At 38.8% G+C, this 16761-nt stretch overlaps 1 protein-coding gene across 1 annotated transcript in view; it reads left to right on the top strand.

Annotated features, from left to right (window-relative positions):
- TDRD3 (tudor domain containing 3) overlaps nt 1–16761 on the top strand; it is a 1563842-nt gene that overhangs the window by 1454244 nt on the left and 92837 nt on the right. The window contains exon 13 of the mRNA XM_044072885.1: nt 11579–11726. Within this exon, the coding sequence (XP_043928820.1) occupies nt 11579–11710 (132 nt within the window). The 3' untranslated portion in view covers nt 11711–11726. The remainder of the gene's footprint in view (nt 1–11578; nt 11727–16761) is intronic.

Raw genomic sequence — 16761 nt, 5'->3', positions numbered from 1 at the left:
ATTAGAGTGAGTAACCAGTGTACCATTTAACTTGCGTAGATGCAGCATTTCCAATAAAGCAGGGTCAGAGATTGCCTTGTATGCAAGGCATAGATCACCTTTGAGTAGTCTCTATAAAACAGAATAAAGGAACAGTGATTTCAGATGATCCACATAGGACAGATGCTGAAGACGTAGAATTTTCCTTGTGGGGAACCTTTATGGTCTCTCCTATTGCTGCAGGTGCTTGGAACGGTACATACCAAAAAGGGCATTTTACTCAATTATTGGCCTGATGAAGGAAGAATACAGGGAGGTTATAACTTCTTTTTTTCTGGAGGCAATGCTATTACTTATGAGATGAGCAGTATAGAATGCCCTTCTTACCACTGTGGAGACATGGTTGTCAAAGGTGAGGTTGCTGTCAACCTGAGTGCCCAGATCTCTCACCACTAAGTGCATACTTAAGGTCTTGCTATTGATGTGGTAGTTAGCAGGAACGTTGCCCTTACCGAAAGGGATGATGATACATTTTTGCACTGAGTGTAAGGCCATGACTTTGGCACCAATCATTTGTTTGTGTAAGACCCTCTTGTAAGATGTTGACATCATTTGGAGATTCTATGACCACTCCCAGTTTGCAGTCATAAGCAAACTTTGTCAGCCACAGACCTTTAGTTTTTGCTTGTAATTCGGAGAAATAGATTCCAAACAGTAGAGGTCCCAGGACTGATCCCTGTGGAACACCCTGGTTACAGGTCTACTTTTGGAGGTGGATTCCCCTATTTTGGGTACATGGCTTCTATTAGTGAGCCAGTTCGTGACCCATCTAACTGTACAAGGGTTAATACCTAGCTGAGTGACTTTGTCAATGATGCCTGAGTGGAGGATATTGTCAATTGACTTGGCTAAGTCTAGGTAGGCTGTATGCACAGATTTCCCCTAGTCCAAGGCTTTGGTGACTGCCCGAAAGAAGTCCACCAGGTTTAACAGACATGAGCTCCCTTTGGCAAATCCAAATTGAGTAGGGTCAAGTGTTTGGAGATTACCTATATCTTTGTTAATATGGTCCATGATGATTCGCTCCATTGTCTTGCAGATAAGGCTAGTCAGACTAATAGGTCTATAGTTTCCAGGGTCAATGGAAGCACCACCCTTCTGCAAGGGAATAACTGTGGCCATTTTCCATTCAGCTGGGATGAAGCCGGTGCTTAGACTGTGATTGAAAAGAGCATCCAGTGGTGTTGCAAATTCTTGTTGGAGCCCATGTAGGACGCAACCTGGGATGTTCAGGTCCCATAATTGCTGTGTTCCTAGCCTTAGAGAGGGAAATAATGACCTGCTCTTTAGATATACAAGGTAGGGGACAGGTGGTATGGATGTCAGGGGGTACATGTGGCGAGGACAGGGGAGTGAAGTTTTCACAGAACCTGTCTGCCAGTAGGTTAGCTATGTCCACTGGCAAAGTACATGTGGTATCATTAACTACCAGTTTGGCACAAATCTGGGCCTTTCATTTTAGGTTACAGATGAAACTAAAGAACACCTTATGTTTGTCTTTAGTTGAGGAAGCTAATTTGGATTCATAGTTTGCTTTGGAGGACTTCACAAGACGTCTTATTTCCTTATTTAAGCTGATGAGGGTGAGGGAGTGTTTCCAATTTAGGGATTGCTTCCTATTACTCTTGGATAGCAATTTCTTCCTCTTATTCTAAAGCCTGTTAATGGCAGTTGTCCACCAGGCAGGTTTGCTCTTCCTTGAGGAGCTTGATTTGATCCTATCAGGTACAGCTGAGTCAATGCAGTTATACAGGTGTTTGTATAAAGCATTGGTGTAGAACTTGACATAGTTGCCAGTTCCATCTGAGCGGGGAGGTGCAGAGAAGCTATTTGTACTGTCCATAAGAGGTTATAATCTGCTTTGGAGAAGTTTTTTAGTTTAGTTGTTGGTGGGGGGGAGGGGCAGGTGTGATAGTTACTTTAAATGAGACTGATTTTTGGTCAGATCTCACCAGGGAAGACCTCACAGTGGGGGTGCTACATTGGTCCCCCATATTAGTAAGCACCACATCCAGGATGTTGACACCCCTTGTGGGGTTGTCAACCAGCTGGTCCAGGGCATTGGAGTTAATGAAATCGAGGAAACATTGGGCAAGTGTGATTCAGCACGAGTAATTTGCCCAGTTAATAGATGTGTAGTTAAAGTCGCCCAGAACCATGGTGTTCGGATGTGTCTTGATAGACTCAAATAGATCCAGATAGGCAGAGTGGGTGTCCTGATTCATGGAGGGGGTCCTGTAGCTGGCAATGACTTGAATAGATGTACTATAAATAACAGCTTCCACAGTCTTATCTTACTTATAATCTTTTGAATAATTTCTTCCCACATTTCTTTAGCTGCTTGCTTAACATCTTGTTTCCAGCATTCTGAAGCATCTCATCTTGTCATTTCCTCAGAAAATGTGGGTTGTATGTTGGGGCATAATTCATTAATATCGCCTTTGTTTTTTCTTCATTTACTTTATATCCTGCTATACTAGTAAAATATTTCTGTTAATCAAGCATAATTATATTTTTCCAGGTAGGTAACATATAATGTACAGTATGTCATCTGCAAAAAGCACTATTTTCTCATCAGTATTTCTTCATTTATATACAAGAATATCTGATTGCCTTATGTGCCTGGTTAATGACCCTAAATGCAAAGCAGAGAGAAATAGTAAAAGTGGACACCCATGCCTAGTTCCTATTATAAGACTAAATGCTTTAGATAGCTCACCACCACACTTCACCCTAACATGAGCTGCTCTGTAGATATTCATTATTAAAACTGTCCATGCTTGTAGAAACCCAAATGCCTCAAAAGAAATTCCCAAACTCAGTCTGTCAAAACACTTGTTTTTGGTATATCCAAACATACTAAACATTAATATTATTATTGTCCAGTGGATCCTTTTGAATCACAAGGATTCTGTATGTATTGTTTTCTGTAGGTAGTTCATTCCTGAAACTACAGCATATATTTTTAACATTTCCCCTTAAACTCCATTAGTTATTTTAAATGTCGTAGCTGTTTTCAGAAGGTCAGAAGCATTAACATTCAAAAGTGGCTACACTGTCATGTGATCAAGCATAGCTTTTAAATGAAGGCAGTCTGCATTCCACTAACACCAGAAGCAGAATAAGTTTGCCTGCAGACTGATTATCTGTCACTCTGAAGCCTAATTATAAACATGACTTGAACCAAACAGCATACAGTATGAAATAGCTGTTTTCTCACTTGTACTTAATAATGTAATACTTTTAAACTATGTTTCAAGATGCATCTTGCATTGTAGTCATGGAAAACATCCTTGATGCATACATTTATTTCCCTGCATTTAATCTGCTTTCCTCACTTAGTGTTTGTAATGCATTGTTTTAGCGAATGCTGCTATCTTGCCTTTTTTCGGTAAGCGTTCTGAGTAGCAAACAAAGTAGTGCAGGACACCATAACCTGAAATAGTTCAGTTTCTCTGCAGAACCTCATGGAAGGAAGAAAAGCATTTCTTTTTGTTTGTGATTGTAATGAAAAGTCATTATCTACATAGACCTTTGTGTCTCCAACCTTCAAGATTGTTCCCTTCATCCACAAGATAGAAAGAATTTCGTCCATTAGTTGGTATGTCTGTAGTTTAATCAGTAAAAGTCTTTTCTGCTTTCTCAGATTGATATTAGAAATATATCATTTGTGCTCTGTTTTAATATCAACAGTATAAAGTCCAGTCCATGTGCTGAGGCATTTTCTCATAAAGTCTTTGTAGTCCTTCCCTTTGATTTGTTGTGGTACTGCTTTGTGACATATCCTTGAGTGCATCCAGTTTCTGTGTCATTTATTTTTATTTTAATTGCTGTTCCACCATTTTTCTTTCATTTCCTATTCAGCAGTTTGCATATCAGTCATTTATTCTGAATGCTTGGTTAAAACATCTATTTCTGCTTAGCACTCACCCACTCATGTCTGATGAGAAAAGACTCCAGGTAAAAAAAAAAAGCAAAATGCAGTTTATTTGTAGGCGTGCGTGTGCGTAGCTGGGGGAGGCTGCAGCTTGCATCCTGTTCTGTCCATCAGTACAATTTTAAACCGTTTTTGCTTTGTCAATTTTTTTCAGTTCAGTTGTGTGTGCTTGTGTGTGCCAGAATGTTGCTTCCATGAGATTGCTTGCTGCTGAATATTTTTGCTCTAATGCTCAGTATTTTGTGTGTGTATGGCTGCCAGCGGGTTGCTTCATTTATTTATTGTGCTATTGCTGGCTGCTCCATCCGTCCATGTATTCAACAGATTACTGGCTGCTGCTCTACTCTAATTGAAAACTGTGTGTGTGTGTGTGTGTGTGTGTGTGTGTGTTTATTTATTGTGCGATTACTGGCTGCTCCATCCATATATTCAATAGATTGCTCATTGCTGCACTACTCTGAGAGAGAACTGTGTGTGATTATTTATTTTCCGATTGCGGGCTGCTCCAGAAGTTCAGTAGACTGCTGTGTGTTTATTTATTGTGCGATTGCTGCCTGCTCCATCTGTATAAGCTCTATGAGAGAGAGAAGTTCAATAGATTGCTTATTTATTGTGCGATTGCTGGCTGCTCCGTTCTTATATTCAGTACATTGCTGGTGCTCTATGAGAGAGTAAGAGAAGTGTGTGCGATTACTGGACTGGCTGCTGCTCTATGACAGAGGTAGAGGTGTGTGATTACTTGACTGGCTGCTCTGTGTGTGTGAGAGAGGTAGAGGTGTGTGATTTGCTGCTGCTCTGTCCTTATAAGCTCTATGAGAGAGAGAAGTTCAATAGATTGCTGTGCGTTTATTTATTGTGCAGTTGCTGGCTGCTCTCTCCGTATAAGCTCTGAGAAAGAGAAGTTCAGTAGATTGCTTTTTTATTGTTTGATTGCTGGCTGCTCAGTTCGTATATTCAGTGAGAGAGAGGTGTGTGTTCATATATTCAATAAATTGCTGGTGCTGTATGAGAGAGAGAAGTGTGATTATTGGACTTTGTGTGTGTGTGTGTGTGTCTCTGTGTGTGTCTGTGTGTGTACACCCAATGCCCCTTCTAGCTATACCTGGTGGTGAGGCACAAACCAGGAAGCAACACCCAGACTGAGCTATAGGGGCAACTCCTTCTATCACATTAACCAGAATGTCTGGAATACGTTTGGTCTGTTCCTCTTAAAATTTGTAGTTTTCTGGAAAATCAGTGAGAAATGAATTAACCATTAATAGCCATTTAAGTTTTTCAGGAAACGCATGGTAACACAAAACATTTTATTCTAGCAACTTTCCAAGATTATACAAGCAGTGTTTAAAATGTGTCCATGGTTTTTGGGCCTTTGTCCCCCCCCCCCCCCAATAAATTTTGGCTTTTTCCAGATTTCTTCTGCTGCAAAGTTGAGATATGCAGTGGATATAAAAAGTGTACACACCCCCTGTTAAAATGCCAGGTTTTTGTGATGTAAAAATATGAGACCACAATAAATAATTTCAAAACTTTTCCCACCTATAATGTGACATATAACAAATACAATTCAACTGAAAAACAAACAAATCTGTTAGGAGAAAAATATAAATAAAAAACGTACAATAAGCTGGTTGCATAAGTATGCACACCCTTAAACTAATACTTTGTTAAAGCACCTTTTGATTTAATTACAGCATTCAGTCTTCTTGGGTACACACCTGCCATCAATTAAAGAGACTCTGATTAACCCCAAATAAAGTTCAGCTGTCCTAGCAGGATTTTCCTGACATTTACTCAGTTGCCTGCTACTGCAAAACCCATGGTTCACAGAGAACTTACAAAGCGTCAAAGGGATTTCATTGTTGAAAGGTATCAGTCAAGAGAAGGGTACAAAAAAATTTCCACAGCATTGGATATACCATGGAACACAGTGAAGACAGTCATCAAAAATTGGAGAAAATATGGAAAAACAGTGACGTTGCAAAGAACTGGACATCCCTCCAAAACTGATGAAAAGACAAGATGAAAACTGGTCAGGGAGGCTGCCAAGAAACCTAGAGCAACACTGAAGGAGCTGCAGGAGTTTCTGGCAAGTACTGGTTGTGTACTGCATGTAACGACAATCTCCCGTATTCTCCATATGTCTGGACTATGGGGTAGGGTTGCAAGACGGAAGCTTTTTCTTACACAGAAAACCATCCAGGCCCAGCTAAAATTTGCAAAACAATACATCAAGTCTTCCAAAACCATGTGGGAAAATGTGTTAAGGTCTGATAACACCAAGGTTGAACTTTTTGGCCACAATTCCAAGAGGTAAGTTTGGTGCAAAAACAACACTTCACATCACCAAAAGAACACCATCCCCAGGGTGAAGCATGGTGGTGGCAGTATCATGCTTTGTGGTTGCTTTTCTTCAGCTGGAACTGGGACTTTAGTCAAGGTCAAGGGAATTATGAACGGTTAGAAATACCAGTCACTTTTGGACCAAAACCCTCAGGAGTCTGCTAGAAAGCTGATGATGAAGAGGAATTTCACTCTTCAACACGACAATGACCCTAAGCATACATCCAAATCAACAAAAGAATGGCTTCATCAGAAGAAAATTTAAGTTTTGGAATGGCTCAGTCAGAGCCCAGACCAAAATCCAGTAGAACATCTGTGGGGTGACCTGGAAAGGGCTGTGCACAAGAGATGCCCTCACAATCTAACAGATTTGGAGCACTTTTGCAAGGAAGAGTGGGCAAATATTGCCAAGTCAAGATGTATCATGCTGATAGACTCCTACCCAAGAAGACTGAATGCTGTAATTAAATCAAAACATACTTCAACAAAGTATAGGTTTAAGGGTGTGCACACTTGCAACCAGCTTATTGTACGTTTTTTATTTTTTATATTTTTTTCCCCTAACAGATTTGTTTGTTTTTCAATTGAATTGTACAGGTTATAGGTCACATTAAAGGTGTGAAAAGTTTTGAAATGATTTATTGTGGTCTCATTTTTTTTAGATCACAAAAACCTGACATTTTAACAGGGGTGTGCCACTTTTTATATCCACCGTAGTTGAATGTCAAGTGGATTTTACAAGAAGCTGGGAGCTTCAGGGAAAGAGAAGTTTAGTGCTGTTTATGCCAAGTCTGTTTCTATTGCTAGTAGCACAACAGGTAGTATACTTGCTTTTGATGCAGAAGGCTGTAGGTTCTACTCCCACATATGCAGATAGATTGTTGATACTGTACTGTGTTGTACTTTTAAAGGGGATGGATGCTGCATTTCTGAGAATGTCCTCCTTTGAAGGAGATACCTAGTAACTATGAACCTGTTTGTTAACTAGTGCAATGCAAGCTTGACTGGAATTAAATCATCATCACCAACCCCTCCCCCCTTTTTTTTCTGATTTTCTATATGGGGTCTGCTGTTGCTTGTCAGCTGTCAAAATCTCTGTCTATTCAATGCAGTTAATTTTGTTTTTATAAAAGAAAATTGCATTTTAATTTTATACAAGTTCAACACGTTCAGATGTTTATATACACGAAACACTATTGTTCTGGTTATATTTTGTGTTTACTGTTTTGACTGTTCTTCAATTTGCGTTTGAATACTGGTATCCCACAATTCCATTGGAGTGGGTGGGGTTACATAATTATGTATTCAAGTTTTATGTTAATCAGCATATACATTTTTGGCCAGTTGACCTACTTTTCTTGGGGCTTTGTCCAGATTTTTGATGTTTCCAGGTTGAGAGGTATGCAATCCAGGGGTCATTTGGGTATATTAATTCACTTCAGCTCTTCAGTACCTTTATATAGGTTTTCTCATGATTATTGTACATAGCAATTAAGTGTATTTTTTCTGCTGACAGCCAAGTAAGGCTTGCAAATCATATTGACTTAATTTTATGGCCAGTCAGAAGCATTGAGTGATAGACCGATTTATTTGGCATACAAGTGGTAATCGTATGAATCAATCAAAAATTAGCTGGCTAGATCTCATTTTATAGCTCACTGGATCCTTCAGGTTGTACTGTTTGATTAACACTAACACAACCTGCTTTATTTATTTATATATATACTAGCTGTACCCGGCCATGCGTTGCTGTGGCTCAGTCTGGTTAAATTGGAAAGAAAGAAAAGAGAAAGCACACGTTTCTAATATGTTTAATTTCACAATGTTTGTGGGTATACAATATTTTTTGTTGTTCCATTGTCTGTGCAGATATAGAGATTGTCTGGTTTGCCGACTCTAGAACACGCAACATATAATTGTCCATGTGAGAAGCAATCCGTGTGTAGATCTAAACTGCACAATTCTAAAGATTGGCCCTGAGCTTTGTTGATGGTGATTGCAAATACCAATCGAATTGGGAATTGCAATCTCTTAAATTGAAATGACATATCCGTTGGAATCTTAGGAATGCGAGGAATGAGGACATCTTCACCTTTGAAAGGTCCTGTCAGGATTGTTGCTTCTATGACGTTGCTCATTCATTTTTTTACTGCAAGCCGCGTGCCGTTGCAAAGCTTTGGCTGGTTGATATTTCACAACATGATAATTGGCATGCCGATTTTCAATTGCAGTATGTGCGGTGGCATCCCTGGCAGATTGAGTGAATTCAAAAATTCTGTTGGATAATTAACCGCTTCATCTGCTTCCACAACAGTGTCGACGGATGTGTATGTGACTGCCTCGCTTTGAATGTTAGACTGAATAATATTGTTAAGTTACTAGACGTCTTTGTTCTTGGCCGCAAGAATGGCTCGTTCAGTCAGCCAATCGTGATTCTTATAATTGGTTTGAATATTGGGAAATACTTTTTCAACCAATTCTTCTTTTGACATCACTAAATTGCAGAAGTTATGAGGCAATGAAATTCGTCCTGAGGTCAGATCAACCGGCACCTTTCCGTTCCCAATTTCCAGCAATTGATGTGAGAATATCTCAGCTGATCGATCGTTTTGCAGCTGGACATGCATATTTGTAGTTAATTTTAACGTCTTTACGTGTCGCCACAAAGTAGAGTATTTCAGGCAAGCATTTATTTCGTCCGCTGGTGTCGATCGAGGAGAACTAAGCAGATCTGAAGCTGCAGAACGCGATCGCCGTGCTCGCAACCGTGCATCCTCAAGTCTGGCTGCACGTCGCTCTGCTGCTTCCTCGGCATGTATTTGAGCCATTCTTTGTCTGTTTCGCTCATTCGCTGATGCCCGTTCTTCCTCAGTTTGATTTGCAATTACTCATCACACTGCTCCCGCTCCGCGAGTACGACGACCTAAGTTTGATCTTCTGTGAGGCATTATTTGGATGAACTAAAGCAGATCGATTGCACTGAAAAAGAAGTAAGAAAGTTATAACAAAAACATATAAAATTGCATATTTGTATACAAATATATAGAATACATAGTAGGTATATAAAAACACATGCATATTCAAATGCAACGTGTGACATCTATATAATAGTAGGTATATAAAAACATGCATGTATTCGAATGCAACATTGTGTGAAAATTTCAAAGCAATCGTTGAAGAACTTTCGGAGATTTAAGATTTTGAACAAACGAACATTTACATTTTTATTTATATAGATATATTATAGAGTACAACGCCCCTTTTGGTATGTACCTCACAAGACATCTACAACAACTGGAAAGACCACAGAAATACCTCACAAAGAGGATTACTGGCCTCAAACAGATGCCCTATGCAGACCGTCTCAAAAAACTACAGCTTTACTCCATCGCATATCGCCTACTCAGGGGCGATCTCTGCCTAACATACAAAGCTATGTCAAACCCAGAGCTGTTGGACATGCTCCACTTAAAGAAATCCCAATCCCTCAGAGCTATATGCTCTAGGGACCTAAACCTTGTCACCACAATAAACAGAACATGCTGGAGGGATAGATTCCTGTCCCAGAGACTTCCCATACTCTGGAACAGACTACCTGTCTATGTCAAACAGAGCTCCTCATTAGCACTCTTCAAGAAAAATCTTGATGATTGGATGGGAAATGGGAAATTCACCCCGGGGATCACTTCTGTGGCTCTGCTCGACAGGGGCACAGGAAAATAAATTTCTTGGGTGACGAAAGCCAGGGTACATTTTTTGGCTAGGCTTGTATGGGCCCTAGGGCCGATAGCCTAGTACCTACCTATGAACCTATGAACATACATATATATATATATATATATATATATATATATGTATATATATATATATATATATATATATACACACACACACATATATATATATATATATATATATATATATATATATATATATATATATATATATATATATAGATAGATAGATATAGATACAGGTCAGCTGTCTGATCCAGAATGAACCTCTTTCATCCACAGCCCAGGGGGTTACAACAGAAATAAAAAAAGAAGATAGGTCTGCATTTCAAAACAGATAAACAGAAAGTTTCAAAGTAGATACAGGCCTTTGTCCCCCCCCCCAATACATTTTAGCTTTTTCCAGATTTCTTCTGCTGCAAAGTTGAGATATGCAGTGGATATAAAACGTATACACACACCCTGTTAAAATGCCAGGATTTTGTGATGTAAAAATATGAGACCACAGTAAATCATTTCAAAACTTTTCTCACCTTTAATGTGACCTATAACCTGTACAATTCAATTGATAAACAAACAAATCTGTCAGGGGAAAAATATAAAAACAAAAAAAAATGTACAATAAGCTGGTTGCATGAGTGTGCACACCCTTAAATTAATACTTTGTTGAAGCACCTTTTGATTTAATTACAACATTCAGTCTTCTTGGGCACACACCTGCCATCATGTTTGATGCATGGGCAAGGGGCTTGTTTTATATTTTTCATCCTTGAATAAGAGGCCTAACATACAGAGCTGCATTTCTCCCTTTATATTCCATCTTTCATTTAGACTAATCTTGACTTCTCCCCCACAGTCAGACATGCTTGTTCAATCCCCAGCAACCTGGAATGCTGGCCTTGTGTTGGGCAAAAGTTGTCTTGAAAAGATTCCATTCAAGCAGCCATGGAGGTACTTTTTGTCCTTGCCAGCATCCCTTCTGAGGGGACATTTTTCTTGTAGCTTAATCCCACCCCTGAGTAGGGGTAAACATGCTACCCTTATCGCTGCTGGGATTCATAAAGCTTTCCTCTTACAGGCACATGCTCTTTTATGCCTACTGTGAAGGTTTACTGAGTTGAAATCACACTCTGGAAATCACATTTTTGTCATTGGCTTTCCTGCAGAGGAATGCATCAATTTGTGACCAGTTCCAATCTGTCCTTCAAGGAGTGGTGCACACATCCACTCCTTCCAGCTCCCTAGCCACTAATTGAACTCAGGCTCTGCCACCAGACCTGGCAAAGTAACCCTTTTTGTTTTGCTTGCTCCCCACAATGTAAAGTAGTAATTTTTGCCTTGTTTGGTGTTGATTACATTTATTAAATGTATAAAAGCTTGCAGTCTAAATTTGTAATTAATGTTGTCTTACGAAAGGAGAAGCATTTTTTTTTTTATTCAAGTTGCATTATATAGTATGTCTTGATGGAATTTGCATCAGTGGAATGTTTCGGAAATAATAGCAGTTGTAATGCATACTTCTGTGCAGGAGGATGATATGCAGGAGGATGATGAATCATATGAACATACATTAGAATTTCGAAGAGGAGGAGATGGTCAGCCCAGGCGATCGAATCGACCCACTCAGCAGTTCTATCAGCCTCCTCGTGCCAGACAATGATAAAGAAAAACTGAAGGTAATATGTAAGTGCAATACCTGCAGTCATGCATTGTATTGTTTAATCCTTTAGTCTTGACCCTCACAAGAATTATTTTCTGAAGCTTTGTTTCTTGTGTTGTTAATAAAATAGAAGCAAGAGTACACTTTGGTAAGGTACATAAACTACAAGGTTTATAGCTGAGGAGAAAACCTACCGGCTGTCAAGATCACCACTGAGCTAACAGTCCAAGTTTATTCATTAAGGAATTACTCTAGATACTATAACAGTTTGAGCAGTGTTGCAGCAGAACTGCAATGGTGCTCTGAAGCAGTTTCATAGTTTTAAGCTTAAATGATGATTAGGAAAAAGAAATGAGAAAAGTGGTTTATTTAGGTGATATGAATGAGTGTATCAATTCCTAGAGCATAAAAAAACCAGCATCTGTAAGAGTATCCTAGACACTGAAGTCCCTGAGAAGTCATCAGCCTATCTCATTTAATTTGATATTTAAGTTGAGCTACGCAGGTAGACCAGTACTGCAGTTACAGGGTAGCTGGTGAACAGCTTGTGCCTGATCCGTTGTGATGGCAGGAGAAGCACAAATGAATTGTAATCGCTAGTGGATGTTGTATGCATGCTTCCAGTCTCCCTTATGATGAATCGTGTATACCATGCAGTGGCTTGAGCTGTAAACAAAGACACAGTGAATCTGCTGGACGAAGTAGGATGCTATGTGACCTGTACTGCATGACTCGTACCAAGGATACAGAATCCTTAGACACTAATCCCAAATGCAGTTCTACTTGAATAAGCTTTTGCATGTCTTACACAGAATTGCACTAGAACAGAAACACAATAAAAATGTCAAAATGCAAATCTTCATGAGTAACTTAACAGAATTGTCGTGTATTTGAAATAGATCTCTCTTTTTATGGTGCTTTCTTTACAGACAACATATTTGTCATGCATTTGAAATATATCTCTCTTTTTACGGTGCTTTCTTTACAGACTTGCTATTGTTTGTTTAATTCTGTAGTGCTGTTGTTACTTGCTGCTCTTCTTTTATCATCACCATCTAAACATAGATGTTTACAATGCCCTGATTTATTATTTTTTGTGTCACATTGACTTTGTAAGTATCCTTTGTTTTCATTGTTCATCTTTTCAGTATTTCGATTTGCCTTGGTAAGCTACCAAGCTTGCAATTGTAGTAAATAATTCATGCCAAATACTGAAAAGGAATAAAATTAAACTACAGACATATGCAATGCTTTTGGCACAGTTATCACAGAAATGATGAGGGGGGGGGGGAGTACATCATCAAATACATAATAAAGATGGTGTAATTAAGCATAGAGAAGCATGTATGCTTTAAAGATAAAGTAGTTTATTCATAAAGATTTATTTTTCCAGTACTTTAAATAATAAAACAGAAGAAAATCAAAATCTTTAGTAACACTACAATTATTACAGAAAGAGTGCTATACTGCTAAAAAAATACAACATGGTATCACAATTGTAATTAGTCTATTTTTTCCCAACCCCTGCCTGTTGATTGTTGAACTGTCTGCCACCGACTACTCCCCTCCAGCCCAGCAGGTTAGAGTGGATTACCAGGACCATTGCTTTGGCAACCATGGGGGATCTTTCTTAGACCTACCATCCTCTGTGTATGCCTGTAGTGTCCAAGGAGGTGGTATGCAATGAGCCTTACGACTGTTATCCATCCCTCCACATGCTGCGTAACCATGACTTTACCTCCTTGCAGGGAGCACCTCTGTGCATTTCCCTACCTCTTCTAGGAAGACACTGTGACAAAGTGTGTGCCCAGGCACACACCCCATCCCTCTCAGTGAGAAGATGTGGGCAGGATTCATTCTCCTTCTTTTTCATTTTCTCCACATCAACTGCAGCAGATACCTGAGCTGCTAGTTGACCTTAGGTCACATGGGTCACAGTTAAGGCTTTACCCCTCTGTGTCACAGGAGCTGGTGTAGTAAGCCGTTTGCCTTTTACCTAACTATGCTTTTTTCACCGTTTACAGAACCTGCTCATTGCTTTACTGACATAAAATTTGTCTAAAAATCTGCTATATTTTAGCTTTGTGGAGGTCCCCTTTGGAGTCTGTGAGGCTGTTTTCTGCCTGATAATGACTGAATGCTGTACCCTTAATTCTCACTTCACAGATTTGTTATAAAAATGTTCGCTGCAAAATCTAGAGTTTGGCAAAAATGATCAGAGATGGCTTGAGTCACTATCTCACTAGGAGGCAAGTAATGGATATTGTGTATGTTAAAGTTTACTGCCTTCTAGTGGACACTGTTTACTGTAGTAAATAGAGGGGACTATATAGTTAAGTTCCAACTAAGAGCTCATTTCTTGTAATGCATCTTTCTGGAAGACAGAAAAGGAGATTGTTGTCTGTGGAAAGGTGTTGACTGTGGAGTAAGGGTGATACTGCTTCAACTTATGAACTTATTTCTTGTCATGGAGGGAGGGTGATATTGTTTTGTGAAGACTGGTGCCTGCACTGTGGTACAGAAGTCCTAAGTCCCTCAAAGAGATGGTCCATAGTTTTGAATGGAAGTCCTCTAAAAGGTTGTACCTTCAGGGTGAATTCTGGCTCTTCTGGAATGTGTAGGATTCCCAAGAAAGGTAGCTGTACAAAGGAGAGGTCATTGGGATCTGAAAGATTTTAAGAAAATTAGAAATGGAAGCATTCAAAGTAGTCTAGAATTTTGGGGATAACAGCAATATCCACAAAAAGAACATCTAGGTATGAAGTTACATGGACCCCTTTTCTGTGGGAAACATTAAAAACTGAAAGTATTATATCTCATAGAGGTTCATGTTTTGTAATCATGTTATAAGAGTGAGGTGGCACACTCTGTAGGGGTAATATCTTTCATGTTCATATTGGGAAGAGAAAATGTGGTAAAGATTTAATTGGGCTATCAGGGGTGTAAGGCTAACGTCCAGCTAACAGAGAAAAATGCCTGGTGGTTTGGTAAAAACTGTGTTTAAATTTTTTTGCTAAATTACTGTGTATTATTTTCCAAAAGTCTATTGTTTATGAGTAAACCTTTGTCCTTGTGCATGTGTGTGAGAGATCAGAAAGGTTAGTAGTGCTCATATACTAAAAGAAAAATAGAGATCTGCTGAGATGTTGGTGAAGTGGCCATGGCAAATAGATGCATAAATCACATATCCAAGTAGTATTTTTTTACGATAAGCAGGCATATATTACTGTCTAGTCTCTGCTATGAACCATTCCACTCATATCCAAGCTACTTACTGATTAATACCTATTAACTCTAATATGTACCTTTATCCCATATTTATTTTAAACCCATGCCCATGATTGTTACTGTATTGCCTTCTAGCTCTTTACGTAATTGTAGTTTGTATTTCTGTATTTCCATTGTATGCCCATCACCTTTAATTTGTATGTACAGCTTTTCTACCTGGGTCTCCATTGAAAATGGGCTCACCTAGGCCCAGTGGACCTTCCCGGTAAACAAATGCAATAAATAAACAAAAAAATAAATGTTGTTAAAATAACTGTACATGAGTGGATAAAAGTAGGTCATTTTTTTGATACCTCTTAAAATGACATAATTTAAAATGGAAAAAAATGTATGGATGTTTGCCATTGGATTTCATTATCTGAACAGCTCCCTAAGCTGATTAAGCTAAGCACTTAAAATATATTGTTTCTCAATCATATTGCAGAATCCAGTTGTTTTATTTAAAATGAAATTATATAAGCTTATTTCCTTAGGGCCTGGTGTATAGATATGAGAGCAAACCTGCCATTATTAAGTAATAAAGTATGCTTCTTAGATTTGTTGCTTCCTTTATTTCTTTTCTGAAATGAGTTGTTGAAATACGATTTTAAAGATTATATGAAAAATGACAAAACTGTAACATCTGCATACAATTTCTTCCATTTTGAGAAGACCACTGGTGGCTAGTGAATGTTTGACTCTGTGGGACATACCCATTTCCCCCTTTATTAATACATGCATTTTGTTAGTTAAGATGGGTGTATATATATATATATATATATATATATATTTTTTTTTTTTTCTTTTGGAACGTGTACAAAGTCTACTTTATAGGCTTTAGCAGCAAATGCAAAGTAAGATATTCTTCACTCAGGCATTATTGTGTACTTATTAAATATTACTTATTTCCGAATATCCATTCTCTGACTTTGTGTGTATGCATGAGTGTTTTTTTTTTCACACCTGTGCTGACTGGATCAGTGGTAAACACCTATACCCCTGTCATCACGTCATCAGTATGCTACATGTTATGACACGAGTCCATGCAGGCATGTAAGCAACATCTGTCAAGATTACGGAAACAAGAAGTTTTAAACTTAAAGTAATAAAGACAAAAACTATTTTGGCATCTGAAGAAGAGCAAGTCTTACAACTATTTAGGAAGCTTGACAGGTTCAGTGTACCTGTGCACATGATCTTTCTAACACCCTTCCCATCTGGGAGTTAACATTAACATTAAGCAGCACACTAGCAGGCAGCCATGCTGTGCACAGTATATTTCATTTGTGATTAAGATGTAGGTGCAGATCAATAAAACCTACATGGTCCGCTAAAACTGTGTGTGTGTATCGCAGCACCATTTTATATTCAGTAAAGCTGTACACACGATAAACATCATGGCATGCTAATAACAGCATAATCAGCTGAATTGAATCCTAATCAACCAATCCAAGATGGAGGAGGTATTCAACATGCTATAAAGCAATTGTGCAGACTCAGTGCAGGTTTTGCCTGTGAGTTCCAAAATCTATTGGAAAACAGCCATGGAAACTAGTCTACACGGAAAGAATGTTAGGGGCTGCTGTTGCTTATTAATGTGTATGTGCAACAGGTCCAAGTCTATGTTGCCGTTGCTGATAATAGACCATGGCCAAGTAGAAGGGTGTTTAGACCTCATTTAACTTTTCATGCTCTGCATAAGGTGGAAATTGTAAAGCACAACAAGGTGGATAGAGACACAGCACAGAAACTCTGCAACCTCTGTGATCCTCTGACAGCAAGGA

The sequence above is a fragment of the Protopterus annectens genome, chromosome 5.part1 (genome assembly GCF_019279795.1).
Source record: "Protopterus annectens isolate FY-2018-M chromosome 5.part1, PAN1.0, whole genome shotgun sequence".
NCBI lineage: Eukaryota > Metazoa > Chordata > Ceratodontiformes > Protopteridae > Protopterus > Protopterus annectens.
This window is presented reverse-complemented; position numbering and strand designations above follow the sequence as displayed.